The 17108-nt window shown below is 41.1% G+C and overlaps 1 protein-coding gene across 5 annotated transcripts in view; it reads left to right on the top strand.

Moving 5' to 3' along the window:
• Positions 1–17108, top strand: part of LOC126516515 (histone acetyltransferase KAT5-like) — a 135474-nt gene that overhangs the window by 27206 nt on the left and 91160 nt on the right. For 4 of the 5 annotated variants that reach the window (XM_055063926.2, XM_055063923.2, XM_050166645.3 and 1 more), the window contains 4 exons: positions 2602–2634; positions 4472–4504; positions 13997–14048; positions 16608–16679. In XM_055063926.2, coding sequence (XP_054919901.1) covers positions 2602–2634; positions 4472–4504; positions 13997–14048; positions 16608–16679 — 190 coding nt within the window. The remainder of the gene's footprint in view (positions 1–2601; positions 2635–4471; positions 4505–13996; positions 14049–16607; positions 16680–17108) is intronic. The other variant, XM_072285737.1, reaches the window with a different exon arrangement.

The following is a 17108-nucleotide window of genomic DNA, read 5'->3' on the forward strand; positions in this document are numbered from 1 at the left end:
TCTACCGACCAGGAAAACCGGGAAAACCGGGAATTCTCAGGGATTTTGAGTAGTCTGGAAAAACTCAGGGAAAACTCAGGGAATTTGTACTTCTATCAGGGAAAATTGGTAATTTTGTTGGAAGGGTCGAAAGTCGCGGTAATGCTGGCTCGAGTAATAGACAGGAATCGTAATGAATCCTATTTGACGCCCTGTCGAAGGCTGGAGGAGTTTCCAGTGTACAGTCAACGACCGACTTTCGCGATGCTCGATAATTTGGACAGCTTCGCGGCACCACCACGTACCCCATAGAGTCAATCTATCAGAACGTTTGAAATTTAGGACGCGAGAACCCTTTGCCGTCCGATTTTCCGGACTTTTTGCCGTGACCACAGGTCCGAAACTGCATTAATCAAAGCCATCACCACTGCCGTTTTGATTAGTTCGCCGCCTCGAACCGGCGCTCTCGCACGCAGATCCGCTGGCAGCCGTAGCCACCACTGCGGCAACGCTAGACCTAGCTGCTTCGACTTTCGCTGTTAGCTCCTTGCCGTTAGGTGCCGTGTTTTTCATTGAAAAAATTCGCTGCTGTTAGCAATGGTACTGACTGCACCTTTGTGGTTCTCGCGATTGGCTTAGAAGCTTGGAAAGCACGGTGCATTGCATAAAGCCGGTTCCTGAAAGTCAGCTTCGCCTCTATACAGAAATGTTACTTGGTGAAGCATACAAAAAATGTATTACAGTGAAGCATAACAAGAGTGGGAAGGGGCTATTGCCACAGGACACAGTATGTATTCCTTAATTATGCACGCGTGCATCCGGTATCTTCTGTTACAGTACGAGCACCGCTATGCCTAATACGTGTACCGACAGGCCTTCAGAGCGTTTTCGAATGTGCCTGTGGCGGTTTGAGCCCCTTAAGGCCAGTAAATGACATGCATTAATTTTTTCCAGCTGGCTGATTTTTCGGACGTTTTCGCGGCCCCTAAGGGCTTCGAAAAATCGAATTTGGACTGTGCAACTGACCAAGATTTAAGATGCTTCAAATGGTCCGTGGGGTGAACGAGTGGCGGAAAGAGGACAAGAACAGAAAGAACCTACATATTGAGGAATGAACAGAAAAGGAAGCGTGCTGCCGCCGTTTTGAAGGAGCTTGAGCTAAAGAAAAAAGTGTTGGCTGATGCCGAGATGCAGGTGTCCCTCATCCAAACCAAAATAAACTTTTTAAAGCAGTGAAACACAACACTGAGGCGTTGTATGCGGGCTGACAGTATGTCAGTACAGTTGAGGTTGACTTACGAGCTGTTGGGAAAAAATCTCAATTGTGACAATGTTCGGGCCTCATATCACTGAGCTTGCTATCAGTTGATAGAAATCGCTCATATTCGAAAGTATTTGATTCTGTATGCATCTCCTTTTTATTCGTATTTGAGGATGTCGGATGCGACTCGATTTGCAACTTTTTTCGAAGACATTTTATTTGCTGTGCATTTTACTAACCCCTCCTTTCTATCCTCTTTTTGAATAAAATAAACACTACTCCTTAGTATTCAAACTGAATTAAGTTGTTTTTTTTTTTAATTTTTTCATATGCTTAGAGAGTGACGGCATCGGGCGACGTGGTTTCAGCCCGTCTTGACATAAAATATAGCTCTGCGTCACTCAGGGAATTTTGCAATGGCACTCAGGGAAAACCTGGAAAACTCAGGGAATTTGGAAATGTCAACTTGGTAGACACCCTGGTACTAGAACTCAGCAGTGATCAGTACTGGCATGCAAATTAGAAGTTCCCTTTAATAACAGTAGGCTGTGCAGCATGTATATCTTCGATTTCTAGGTAACTAAATGACTGATAGCTTCCCACCTTCTAACAAGCATTAAACTGCGTGATAAGTTTTCTTATATTCGATCCGATATTCGGCTTTCTTTTTCTGGATTCGATTCTTTATTCTACTACTACTAATCTACTATTCAGTATTCGCACACCCCTGGAGAGTACCTTTTATAAAGGCATCTGGCAGTAAATCTGCCTCACCTGCTTTGTTGTAGTAAGTGCCGTGTAGAGAATTTGAATATATAAAAGGGTCAACTCCTGTTTTGATGTGCCTGCAGCAAACTCTTCACATACTAGTGTGTTCAGTGAGAGAATGTATGTCTGGACATATCATACTTGGCTCATAAGTTTATTAAGGTGTGTACCATGACAACTGCTGTGTTTCTGTGAAATACACCGAGAGTGCAGAGTGAAACAAGGTTACTTGCTGCCGCAAAAGTTGGCGCATGAAGCATATAAATGCTATGGAAATGGCAACTAGGATTGTGTTTGCAGCATACTGAATGCTGGCAGGAGTGAGAGGAACCTCACTGTTAGCTAGGCTGGAGATGCAAGTTGTGGGAAATGGCTTGCACTACAAGGAAGCGAATAGTCGAGTTGCTTTAACTGTGACCTTAGTGGCCAGCATGCCATTTCTCTAGCGTTTTGGGGACATTTTCCAGTTCATATAATGTGTTAGAGGGCTGCATGTTTACATTCCTTCAATGTGATAATAGTTGCCTTTAATGCATTTCATTAAGTGCCTTAAAAAATTTGGGCATAACATTGTGTCTTCATTCTCTTTGCAGACTCCAGACTTTGCTGTTGTGGACGTGCTCGGAGTAAGAATCTTTCTTTTGAAATTTACTTTTTCTGTGTTTCTCTTTCACTAAAAAATGTGCTGCATGCAGTTTTGTGAACTAAATGTGTGTGTTAGGTTTTTGTTTAGGAATGTTTTCTCATTTTCTGTGTTGTTTCATTATTTGTGGGGACATAGCCACATCCATCATTAATATTGTTCAAGCATTTTGCTTATGCAGAAATCAGTGAAACTTGTGAAATTTCTGAAGCTGTGATTAAATACAAAGGATGACTTTCTTTGTCTGTGTATTCCTCACAAATGAGCTGAAGCATAGATTTATACATATACCAACATGATGACAAGTTGTCTGCATGGACACAGAGTAAGGGCCCCACATTTCTTTTTACATCGTGAGTTTTCAAGCATGAAGGAGTATTGCTTCAGGAGTGTTCTCGCAGTGCGATTCTTGAAAGGTCTTTTGCAGTGACACATAGGGTAGAAACCTGCCTTTTAAAGCATTCCACTTCTGTTTACATTTACTACAACAGTAGCTAGAAGCTTGAAACTGGGCTTGCTTTGTACATTCCTGTCCATCTGTCCTTTTATTACTCTGACGAGGGCTGTGTTAGTCATTATCATCAAGTTGTTTATTGATTCATTGTCATGCCACCTTCCACTGAAGTCTATTAATTTTTTTCCTAGCACCCTTGAAACTGAGGTCCTTTACTGTGAGGGGAATGCTCCTCAACTGTGCATAGCCTTGCAGCACTTAGTATTTAATTACTCCAACTTTGTGTCACTTTGTCATCAACCTTCTCTGATGTTTTGCGAAAGTGATCAGTGTTCTGAAAGCCATATCAAGCAAGGAGGGTGTTGGTAATAGGCCACATGCACACCACGCATTTGTGTCGCATTCTTATGGTTATGCCAGAGCTCACACTGCTTCTTATTCTTCCTATGGCAAATGGCAATCAAGGTGCTCTAAAGAATACTCTGGATACTTGCTGTTGTATTGTTAGAAATAAAGAGGTAATTAATAAATTTAGCTATGCGCCGTTGACAACCTTAGTATGCCTCCTTTCTTTGACAGTGCTGGGCAGTTTCCATCAAGCCGACCTTGAATCGCAACTGCCATGACTGAACGCAAACGCCTGCATATCTGTGCATGGCTGTAACGGGAAAGGGTTCCTTTGGTTGCCTTTGTTCCCTTGCTTTCTGTACCACTCTCCTTGCTGGCCAGGCCTCCCGCTCATCATGAGGTAGCACTGATTGGTCTAAAAAGTAAAAGAATCCAGCCAACATGCTGTTGTGTGGCATTGTGAGCTTGCACAGGGAGGCTAAATGTGGTTGTTACTTGTAAAATCTCAGTCAAAAGACAGAGGATTTGCAGGATCTGTCGTAGATTGCCTGCTGCTTGCAAGTGAATGAAATAGACAAGCTAGTTGGTAATGGTGTATTACCAGAATTTCACAGAAGAAAGAATGCGGGACTGACAGAATGCTTGTGCCATGTTCTTCCTTTGTCCTTGTTTGTGTTGCACTACCATTCATGTAAGCAAGTATTCATAGGTGCATGTCTAGCAACTGGGTAGCTATATTTACCATCTTGGAAAAGTACTGAAGGACCCTTTTACAGTTAGGCTCTGTGCACACACACATTTCCACTCGTATTTTTAAAAACTCTTTTTGTAGTAGGAGGGAGAGCTATCTTGTTACATGATGCATTTTTTGCTGGGGGCTCGTACTAATCATAATAGAGTTGTGCTTGTGACCTTTTAACTTATTTGACTGCATTTTTTCTAGCAGAGTTCCTCTTTCGTAGTTGGACTAGTTGAGGAAACTCATGGTGCCATGCATGTTTTCCATTTTTCTCTCCAGGATATGCTCTCTGCTGTGGTAAACATGGTCGAAGTAAGGACTTTGCTTGAAAAAGAATTTGTCGCTTTCTTTTTGTCTTGAGTAATAGATGTACTGTATGCAGCAACACAAGCTATTTCATACAGTACATCTGTTATGTGTGGTGTGTGACGTGTCTTTGTGTAGTGATTTGTGCAGTCTGATCACTTGCATGGTCATTTGCTTAGCATGCTTGTGTTTCTAAATGCTGTGAAATGGGCAGTTGGCTGTTCAGAAAGAGTATAGCAGCACACATGTCCGCCATGCTCTAAGAAAAGGAAAAGGAAGCAAGAATCACGGAGGCGAGGGTCATGAGAAAAATGTACGTATATGAGCCTTCAGGGCTCCAATATGGTAGGAGGCAGAAATGTTGCAGACAAAGGTTGAGGTAAGAGGGGAGTGCGTCTGCTTTTGGGAGGAGGAGGATGTAGCTTGCCCCATTCCTTTACATCATTTTCACTTATCACGGCTACTCCTAAACCCTTTTCTCTCGAACTCTTTGCTTCGCTCTGCAAGTTCTAGTGTGTAACAAGAACTTCTGACAGGGCCTGGTGAGGGGCCCATTAAAGTGATTACTATTGTACTGAAGGCATAAGTTTAGAGGCATTGCATAGTAAAATGGGCAATATTATGCTTCATGCATACCTTTATATAGACGGTATTGCTTCTAACGTCGATCACTGTTACAGTAAAATTATTTGCTGACGACTGCGTGATGTACAGTGTTGTTAATACTCCTCTTGCCAAACACTACTGAACAATAGTCTCTATAAACTTGCGGACTGATGCCAACAAAATGAGATGGAAATCAATTCTAATAAAACAGTTGCTATGACAATAACCACAAAGAAAAAGCCACTGTCTCGTACATATTGCATTGCTAATAGAAGTATTCGGCCAGTAACATCTGACAAATATCTAGGACTAACTATCGCGAGCAACTTAAAATGGGATAAGCGTTTGAAGAATATTTGCACAACAGCATAATTAATAAACTTTGTTTTCTTCGCAGGAAATTTAAAGCCTTACCACCTAGTGTTAAACTTGAGGTATACTGCACTATAGCTCGACCAGTCCTTGAGGACGCTTCGGCAGTGTGGGACCCATGCTACGTTAAATATATTGCACAAGTAGAACATATTCAGCGCCTCGCTGCTAGATTTATTGTATCTGACTATCATCATCTGTTACCGATTTGTTGCAACGACTGAATCTGGAGCCGCTCCTTGTCCGCCAAAAGATTGCAACACTAAAAATACTTTATCAGAACAGAATTGGTTTGCTGCGTGAAACTTATCTTTCCCGTGCGCAACACAGGTCATCTAAAATAAATCACTCGGATGTTATCCGCCCTTACTTTGCAAGGACGAAGATGCTTAAGAAATCTGTTTCCGCTCACAATTGAAGAGTGGAATTGTCTGCCAGCATCTGTTGTTGATTGTACAAATGTAAACGCCTTCTTTAAATTCTTTGTCATTGCAGTTGATGTAAAAAAAAAAAAAAAAACTCCTGCTTGGGCAGCACTGCTGCCTGCAGTATACTTAAATAAATAAACTAATCATGACTGTACAGCCGACAGGCAATGAAGCCAATGAAAGCATAGGGGTAATTATCTGGGGTTGAAATTGAAATGTAAATAATAAGGGAAATGAAAATGGGGGAACAGTTAACTTGTCGCCAGTGGGAGTGGGACCCACAAACTCAGGTTGAAGGTTGGACTCCCACTGGCAACAAGTTGTCTTTTTGTCCACTTTTATTTGCCCTTTTCATTATTAGTTCCTGCAACTCTATTTCAACCACACCTGATTATACCCATATGTTTTCCTTAGCTTCATTGCCTGTTGGCTGTACATGGTTGTCATTAACGAAAATCGAGCCCTTCCGTTTCCCTTCTTGTTCATCTAAAGCATAGCGTACTGTTCGTTTATTGGCTGAGAAGTATATAACCTTTGTATAAAAGATTAAGCTGTGAGTAACTTTTTACAAACTATGTGAATTCACACATTGTCAGCATTGAACTTGAAGTCAGTATATTATATTTAGGGGACGTGAAATTTTAGTACTAACTTAGCTGTGTCAAGGGCAACGCTGTTTTATTGTTCTGTGGTGTAATTGTGATTGTGGGTTCACTGTCTGCATCCCTAGAATTATGTATGTGGAGGGCCATTGGGAGTTATTGATTTCAGTGTAATTTGTTAGTGAAGTAGGAGACTTTTGGTCTAACAAGTTAAAGAGTTTGATGAAGTGGAAGCTTGGGCGAGTGGGTTGATTCAATATCGACATGTCTGCACAGCGCAAAACACGAGGATGGAAAATAGGACACAACACAGGTGCTGTTACTTCAACTAAGCTTTGTTTTGGAAACCGCCAGAACGATATACTTCTTACACGAGCAAAAAGCAGAAAAAACTTTTGCATGATGTCACAAATCTCATGAAACCCTTTCCCATCACAGCCAGATTCTTTATTTCGTTTTTGTTGAGGGCAATAGATGGCAGACTTATGCAAAGGTCACCCAGCCACTGTATCTTGTCACCCTTTATGATTTCATAGGTAAGCTGTTCACGGTGTTTAGAGATTATGACACATTTTTCAAATTCAGCGCACCAAAGCAGTCTCTGCAGTGATTGCCAGGATGACCTTGCATGGCTGTGTGAACATTGTAAAAATGCTCCTTCAATTGCTCATTTAAACATCTGCTCATTTGGCCAGCGTACTTCTTTCCACAAGTCGAGGGAGTCATATAAACCACACCCCACGCGCATGCTACAAGCCCCCTCCTATGATTAGTAGTGCAAATATTTTGTCATGTGGCATGAGTATTTACACGCTTGCGCAGCATTGATAATTTTTCCATAGCAGAAAAAACTACTTTAAAACAACTACTTTATTGCCCATCTTTTTTAAGCTATGTGATATCTCGTGCAAGTAAGGGAGTACCGTGACTCGCTTGTCGTCTCTGGCAGCGCAGTCTGCTGGTGCCTTGTCTCCCAGCATGATTTTCTTTGATATCTTTCCTGCTACCGAAGCTAACAAAAGCTCGGGGTACCCATCACATGTCAGGTGGGAGGCCTGCGCAAGGAGATTGTGCGTTGAAGAGTGGCAGCACGACTTATTTTAATTTATTAATTTATTTTCACATACTGCAGTTCCTGGTTGGGCTACAGCAGGAGTGGATAATACAATATAATACAAAAAAGAAATACAATAGGTTACAAGGAAAGAAAGTTAAGTGCAATGTTGAGGGAGCACAGACAAGAATTCGTTTATTGGGATAGAACGGTTGGTTCCTGTTAGCGAATTCCAAGTTTCAATTGTTTGTGGGAAAAAGCTATACTTAAAGTATTAGTGCGTGCAAAAAAGGGTGTAATGTTAAGTGCGTGATGTCTCCTACTTGAGGAGATTTTTACAAAGGTCATATATTCATTATTGAAGAGGAGACAAGATGAATGAATAATGCCATGAAAAAATTTTAAAGCATAAATGTGTCGCTGTTCGTTGAGAGATGTTAGGTTGAGTGGGGACATGACTGACGTTGGTGAGAACTGGTGGTCACAACATCGGTAGATAAATCTAATGTCTTTCCTTTGGATGGCCTCAACTTTGTCTATTTCGTACTGCTTGCAGGGATTCCAAACGATACTACCATACTCAAGTATACGGCGAACAATAGTTTTATATAACAGTAATTTAGTGTTGCGCAGAGAATTAGACAGTGTACGATGTAAATAACCGAGATTTTGTAGAGCTTTAGTCGTAATGGAATCGGTGTGCTTTGACCAGGACAGGTTAGTGGTGAACGTGAGACCAAGAAATTTATATTCAGAAACGTGTTGAATTAAATTATCATTAAATTCTTAGCTGAAAAAGAACAGGCTAGCTTTATTAGAGAAGGACATAACGCCAGTCTTACGGAAGTTAATATTCATTTGCCATGTTTTGCACCATTTGGAAAATCTGACGAATGATTCAGTAAGGCGAACATGATCAAAGGGAGATGAAATGATGTCATACAATACGCAGTCGTCTGCATACATTCAAATTTTAGATGATATCTTGCGTGGTAAATCATTAATATATATTAAGAAAAGAAGAGGACCCAGGACCGATCCTTGAGGGACACCTGATGACACATCCACCACCGAGGAATTGATTGATTTAAAGCTTACGAATTGAGAGTGGCGAGACAGAAAACTCTCTATCCAGTTCACTAATTGAGGGTTGTTAAGAATGGCATTTAGTTTGGACAGTAGTTTTGAGTGAAGTACGGTATCGAAAGCTTTGGAAGAATCTATGAATATAGCGTCAACTTGAAATCCCTTATCCAGGTTAGAAGCTATGCCATGCGTGAACTCGACAAGTTGTGTTATGGCGCTGAATCCATATCTGAATCCATGCTGTTCATTAGAGAGAATGTTATTTGATTCAAGAAATTCCATAATGTGTTTGTATATCATATTCTCTAGTATTTTGCATGAATATGGTGTTAAAGATTTGGCCGGTAGTTAGAAAGATGCTGCTTACTACCTGACTTATGTAACGGAAGTACCTTAGCCATCTTCCATGATAAAGGTACTATGCCGGAAGTTAGTGATTTATTGAAGGTAAGAGTGAAGTATCATGAAGTCTATAAGGCATACCGAACAAGAAACAAATTCGGGATTCCATCAGGCCTTCACTTTTCTCTGTATAAAGATTTATTAGGAGGTTTAAGACACCTTCTGTGCTAACTAAGATATCATTAATGGGGCAAGTTGGATGAATGTTTGAAAAAGGAGGAACAATATGATTACCGCAAGTAAAAATGGACTTAATCATTGACGGCATTGGAGATTAATAATGAATCATTAGTCATTTCGTAGTTCACACATAAAGATGTAAAAGAGCTGTCACAAGGAAAAATGGATCCCCAGAACTTATGTGGGTTGTTTTTCAACAGAAGTGGCAGCTGCAGGCTTTAATAAAAGTATTTAGCTGATTTGGTTTCTGTACGAAGATCCTCCTTCGCCTTAGCAAACCTAGCAGTGTGTACAGGATTATGGGAGTCGTTCAATTGTCTAAGCTTGCGAACACGACGTGAAAGATGTAGTATATCTCTGTTCATCCAAGGGATTTTAGTATTTTTCTTTTTTGTTTTGATGGGAATGAAGTGTTATGACATGACACTTCAAATGGCATGACAATATTTTCAAAATATGTCATGAGAACATTCACATCACTTGATATACTGAGTGTTTCAAAAGTGTCAAAGCCATCAGCCAATGTATCTGGAATAGAGGTGTCGTCAGCATGTTTGAAATCGCAAAATGTAGTAAGAGCGAAGGATGGTTTAGGAACAATGCACGGAAGGGAAACAAAAACAGCCTTATGATCAGAAATGTCTTCTACCACTTCACAAGTGTAATCATTCGCGGCAAGGTTCGAGCTAAGAAAGACCAAGTCCAAAAGAGCTCGTAAACGATCTGAGTAAGCCCCAAATTCAGGCAAAAATTTAGAAGTTCTTTATCAAAAGTGGCATCATGACCGCAGGTCGATAGAGAGGGCCAGTGAATGCCCGGTGCGTTGACATCACCGAGGACAAATAAAGTTGGAAGGACCTAGGTTGTGCATGTGCATGAACGTTTCAATTGCTTGAAGCGAGTCCACTGTTGTTCCGGGGGGGTGGGATAGAAAGTGCTGATTACGAAATGTATTTTTTGCAAGTAAAGTTTGCACCAGGCCGATTCCGTATCTAGAGGAGCTGGAAAACCTAAGATCTGACCAAAGCAAAAAGGCGACGCCGCCCCCTTTGCTGTTCTGTCTGTCCGTCTGAATTGCGATATGCTCCGGTGGAGTGAATTCAGTCCAAAATCCCATTGTGTAGCCACGTTTCCGTGATGGCATTTAGGGCATTTGTAAAGCGAAGATTTACAATGCCTCGTTTAGCCAGCTTGGAATGGGCTGACAGATAAGACAAAAGTGGCTTGTTCCCTCGGGGCTCATACATGCAGCACAGGTGATCTCTAGAAATATTAAGACGCAAATCTAATAACCTTAATGAGGCATCCACCGGTACTTCATGTGTCAGGAGAAGTGGTGATAAACACTCGTTGAATTGGCTAAGTACATCAGAAACAGCAGGCTCGAAACCATGACCTTCACAAGCAAAAAGTAACAAAAAGTAATCCATAAACTGGAAAATTTTTACAACCACTGTGCTATTGAGGTGGTTAGCAGCAAGTCGGTTATGGTAAACCAAAAAAATGTCGCTTAAGATTGGGCTCTGGGCCGTCCGGCAAGCCGAAGATGCCGCTCGAGTCCAAGGACTTCGAGCCATCACCTGAGGCCACCACAACAAGAACTGCCGGACTATTCTTTAATAAAGTTTCTTCTTCTTCTTCTTACGATTGGTGCTGTGCATGAACCAATGCACACATCGCTTATTTGAATGTAACTGTGTTCATTCCACGAGACAAATGTTGAACTTCAGTAGAATCAAAGCAGCTCAAGCAAGCTGCTCACTGAAACAGCAGAAGCGTTCTGGAACTCAACTGAGCCATACTGGTCAATACAGCCCACAATGCACTGTGGGGTATTGTGTGGTAAAGAGTAGTACAGGTCTTTGATGTCAATGGACCAGGTGTTGAGGTTCTTGTTGTTACTTGAAATATATGCTATGATTCCATTAGTCTTTCACCAGAAAATGGTCATCAATTTTTAGCACATTAAGTTTCTCCTGTAAAAACAAACCAGCCAATTTCTCAGAGATAATGACTCGTAGCGGCCAGTCAACCTTGTGGATTTTGACAGTGAAAAACAAATCCAAGCTAGGCTTCTTGTTTTTGTCAATTGAACTGGCTAACCAATTTAGACTCGGTGCGCTACAAAGTTTTTTCGCTTCCATTCTTACATTTAAAAGCAATATGTCATCTCGGCAGTTACACAGAATGAATAAATAGCCTTGCGGGCTTTTGAGCCAAACACATTATTGGGTAAAACAGCTGTTTATCTGCTGTTTTATCAACGTTTGTCTCATAGAATAAACACATTTATATTAAAAAAAAGCGGTGTGTGCATTGGTTCTTGCATAGCACCAATCTTATGCAACATTTTTCTTGCTTACCATGACTGACTTCTTGCTAGCCGCCTTGATAGCAAAGTGGTTGTAAACGTTTTGCAGTTTGTGGATTATGTTTTGTTACTTTTTGCTTGGGAACGTCAAGGTTTCGAGCCTTCTGTTTTTGATATACAGTTGAACCCGACTATATCGAACCCGTTTACATAAAATTATCCTGTACATTGAACAATTTCTGAATGCGGTATTGTTACTACGAGCATATATAGCAAAAATTATGCTTACATCAAACATATATAGCAGCAACTCCCGATATATCGAACGTCAAGCGGTGTAAAAGTGCCTCCAGAAGTTGGCTTTCTCTTGCGGCGGCGGGGAAACCCGCCAACACATTACAAAAGTGGTTTAGCCCGGTGGCACGGCTCCATCCACCCGTTTTTCCTATCGTGACTGCGCCGCATCAAGCGAGTTGCCGAGACCCTCCTGCAAGAAATGATCATCAGAGGCTCTTGTGCCCTCGTCGTGCAAGATGGTGCAGGTCCGAGTTGCCTCACTGCTTTTCTCGTTCATTGTGGTTGCACCTTGTGGGCCTTCTCCAACAGTGTTGCCGTGATGGCTAGTGCTAAGTGCACTGAATTTGCTTCTTACCGTGAAGCTTGAAATCATAAATCGAGTCCAACGCGGTAAGAAGTTGGATGTCACCGCTGGGTACAAGATTCCGAGGTGCACTCGTGGCACAATCTTTGAAAAATAAGGGGCAGATTAGGGCTAAAGCGGATAGACAAGCCGTTCCGTGTGGTGCCCGATGCGTACGCATGGGCATGACGTCGAGGTGGCCGTGTACAAGTGGTTCATCTAAAACTGGTTCAGACGTGCCAGTTTCTGCGTGCTTTGTGATGACTCTGAAAATGCTTATGAGTGCGACGAAGCCATTGCCTGTGTCACCGAAGTTTGGAGCGAGCTATCGCAATACCCGGAAGCTGTTGACAGAGCAACAGTCGACGAGTTTGTGAGTGCGGATGGTGGTGTTGCGTCCTCGGGAGAGCCAGAAAACCAAGACTACGTTGCCAACATCGTACCGAATACAAGTTAAAGTGGGCAGAATGAAAAAAGCAATGACGATCCTTTGCCTCCATCCTCTGAGGGGATTGGTTCACTAGTCTGACGCTTCTCCACGAAGATGGAAAGTTGCGGCTTCAGCTGATCCAACTCTTTAGACAGTGTGGAGAAGGGCATGCTGTTGCAGGCAGCGAAGTTGCCCAAGCGGAAGAAGGCACAGAACTTTGTCATGCAAAACTAAGCTAGTTTCAACAATAAAGTGCTTTTATATATGGTAGATGCTTTTATGATGTCCAATTCTTTAGCAGGCTTATATCAAATTATGCCCTATATCGAACTGATGGGCTTTTTTTTTGCGAGTTCGATATAACCGGGTTGGACTGTACTTTGTCAATTCAATGACTGTTTATTGCCACTTCATGTGATGCAATAAGGGTTTATGAGATGTGTGGCATCATACAAATGCTTTTATTACTTTTTGCTCATGTCTAAAGTATATAGTTCTGGCAATTTCGCAAATAAAGCTTAGTTGAAGTCAGCACCTGTGTTTCTTTCTTATGTCCTCGTATTTTGTGTTGTTCAGACGTGTGGATATTAAAAGGTTGGGCTTTATCTACTGGACCCAGACTCTCTTTAACCCCTTAAGAGATCTTGACAATTCAAATTGTATTGAGCAATCATCATTTTCTGACTTTAGACAAGCCCACGTCGTCATATGCATTTTGCCTTTTTCCAAATGCTCTTTTTACATGCAGCAGATGCCAAACTGCTTTCTTTTTGTTTTAATGAAAGAGATAATGGTAGGCATTCTATAACCCTCAATAACTTTATTTAGATATTCTGCACTATTTCTAGTGATATTTCTGTTTTAAATATATTATGTTTCTATTTTTTTAATGAGCCCTCAAAAGTTTAAGAATACAAAGGAACCCTACCAATTTTCTTGCTTTCAAAAAGTGCACCTAATGAGCTAGCAACTTTAAAGAGATCACCTAATATTTCTGCTTTAGAAAGATCTTGTCCTAATTGAAATCTGCTGCGCTATCAAAGGACACATTGAAGAGTTGCTTTTTAATGGTGTAGTACTGAAAAACAGTTGTCATTTTGTTCAAGATCTAGTGGTATCGAATGACCCAATAATACAAATCAAGCATATAGGTACAGGTGTATCATGTTTGCATTGAATCTTGCTAAGCCACATCGCACTGGCAACATATTTTGACAATAGATCTGATTAAAAAGGTGAAAAATGTTTTATTGGGGCTGTATATTTGGGGTGTGGCATGCATGTTTCTTTTGGTTTGCAGTGGTCATTGTGTTTGTTGCTGGCAGGCATGAATTGACATGCGTATAAGTTAAGATTTAGTAACAATGTCGTTTTGCTTCTACCCCAGGTTACTGTGGGATGCCGGCTGCCTTGTCGCATGCAGAACAGTGATGACTGGCGTAAGTTGTATGTTGTTTTTATTGTAGCGTGAATGACAAACACTTCCCAAGAATTCTTTTAAACTTGGTAGAAGCTTGGTGCGGTTATTGTCAAGATGTTCCACTGGTTGGAGCAATGCAATCAAACTATATGTAAGTGCAGCTGGCAGCATGAGACACTGCTCACAAGTTCAGCATTCCAAACGCCCCTTTTATTCGGCACCTGTAACTATATAACCATGAAGGCACCACTGATCATTTATACTCCTATGCGCTTTCTACAGCTGTCACTATGCAGGTGGCTCTCAGGTTTTGTTGCAGTGACCGACATGAACATTTCTTGCATGTTTATGATTAATACTAGCTAAAATGGTTTTAAAAGTGCTGAATTTTCTTCCGATTTTGTTTTATTTTGTCAAGCCTGCACGAAAAGAAACTGTTTCAGGCACACAATTTTTTTCGTTGGCGAAAAAAAAATTCTTTCAAGACATGAATTAGAAACAAATTTCAATGCACTACAGTATACTATTAAACATGTATACGTAGTTGTGTACATTGGGCTAGTGATCAAATTTTACGTGTGGATATAACAAGGTAGGCATTGTATATATATATTTTTTTTTTTTGCACACTTGACAGTAAAAATGAAAAAATTTATACATTATGCCAGCTGTACCGTTTAAAAGTGGCTAAAAGTAGCACAGAAAGGACTTGCATGTGGCTTCTCTCTACACATTGCCATGGCTTGTACTATTACTTTCACAAACAGATGTCTGTTGTCATGCGAAGGCTGACAAATCACTCAATTTACACATATTAGGAATGTGCCAGTTCAAGTTGCTCTTGCTGAGCACAGTCATCGACCAATTTTTCAAACACCGAGGGACTACATACAGGTTAACCTGTGTCAGCCAACCCGTGCAGTAGATCGCATGGACGTGCCATCTTGACTCTCCACGAGACCTGCTTATGCAAACATATTGACATCCAGCTTCCCATGGTTCTTTGTCTCCTTCTTTGAAAGCCAGCAACCAAAGTTGTGTTTTTGTATTGAATCAACATGTTCAAACCATCATGTTTGCAGCATTGCATTTGCAGATCACGTTAAAAATCGAGCAGCGTATTGTGTGGCATCCGAAATTGCTGTTACCACCAGTCGAGCTAGAGGTAGGTGGCACTGCCACGGGACGAATTGTGCAGGTCTGAAAAAAAAAAATGTGGAGGTGTCTGAAAAATCAGCTGGTGACTGTATTTGCAACATATTATTTACCAGAATATATCATTTTAAGCAAACAACAATCTGATTTGCTATGGCCGATGCTGCAGCAGATCTCACATATTCAGTTTTGATATACTAATAAGAACTTATTGAAATAATTGAAATGCAGTAAGGTCAAATAAATTCTACATTTATTTGGTTATATATGATTATTCAGTATATTCTTATGTTGAGGAATGGCTCTACTCGCAGCCCAGTGTTTTGTTCAAAAGATTGCCAGCTCTCTCCTTCATCTTCATGTAATATGCACAACTTTTTTTAAAGACCTTGCTAATTACCCTTTTAATTGCTCGCATAATAACGCAATGGTCACATTTTCTTTTTAAGCCTCGCAACAGAGCAGTGCCTCTTGCAGAACTGAACACGAAATCTCATTAATCGTGACATTAGGGGTACCTTGTAGTTGCAGACAACAATACCAGTGTGTTCCAGTATTCTGCCCGGTAAGATAAGGCAGCAAGAGCAAGTTTCGCATTACCCCTGTAATGAGGTCACACCAGTATAAAATCTCGGCACAATGATTTGATTCCGTTTAAAAACATTTATGAGAAGATGCCCTTGAACACCAGACACATTCCACAAGGGTTGCTGGCACACTTTGAAGTGTTGAGAATTCATAAGGAAAGTCCCAAGCAATATTCTGCTGATGAAATTGTAACCCTTTAATGTTTGCCAGCAACTCTTGAGAATTTGTCAGGTGTATTCACATATTTACACTCAAAGAAGTGCTGTTATTAAATGTTAACGTATATTGTCACCACCATACCTCAGGAGGCCACAGAAAAGGTTTTGTACCAAGTGATGCACTAAAAGAAGCTCAGTGGCTATAGTTGTCTCCTGCAGAGAATGGGGTCTCGGATTGAATTCTTAGCAGTAGAGGCCACATTCTCATATAGGCTAGCTGAATAGAGTAACTCAAGTCTTGCAAAACTTCACTGTGCAGGATTCTTAGCTGTAGAGCCCACATCCTCATATGGGCTAGCTGAGTACAGTACGATCAAGAATTTATGTGGACGGACACACGGTTAATAGACGGCAGCAGCTGCTCTAATTTTTTTTTTTCGAGGGGTGGTCAGAGTCGGCCGCAAACAGACTAGACAGGACAGCCAAAGAGCCCTTTGTGCTGGCCATATACCAAACGCACACTCCAGAGCGACCATGTCGCTTACCATCCTAGACATAGTTTTTAATGAACTTAATGCACATGTACAATTGGCCAACCATGCTCTCGGTTATTTGGCTGTCCATATGAATGAGATTTCTGCTTATGCTAGCTGTCATTCTTATTATGAACTTTCCAGCTCTTGCTGAGGTGCTTGCCATCAAGAAATTGCCTGACAACAAAGCCATCTACTATATTCACTACATTGACTGTGAGTACCTTTCTTCTTTGGCATTGCTTAACATTACTAGGAAGCTTTGGGCTTGAAAGCCAAATTTAGAGTTACACAACACAAAGAAGGTTTAGGCTTACTCTCAATGCAAAATTGCGCAGAACTCATTCATCATCTTCATCAGCCTATTTTTATTTCCACTGCAGGATGAAGGCCTCTCCCAGCGATCTCTAAGTACCCTTGTCTTGCGCTAGCTGATTCCACTTTGCACCTATAAGTTTCCTCATTTCATCACCCCACCTAATTTTCTGACGTCCTCGACTGCGCTTCCCTTCCCTCGGCACTCGTTCTGTAACTCTAATGGCCCACCAATTCTCTGCCTTATGCATTGCATGGCCTGCCAACTTCATTTTTTTTTTTCTTAATGTCTACTAGAATATTGGCTATTTCCATTTCCTATCTGATCCA

This window comes from Dermacentor andersoni, chromosome 1 (assembly GCF_023375885.2).
Source record: "Dermacentor andersoni chromosome 1, qqDerAnde1_hic_scaffold, whole genome shotgun sequence".
Classification (NCBI taxonomy): domain Eukaryota; kingdom Metazoa; phylum Arthropoda; class Arachnida; order Ixodida; family Ixodidae; genus Dermacentor; species Dermacentor andersoni.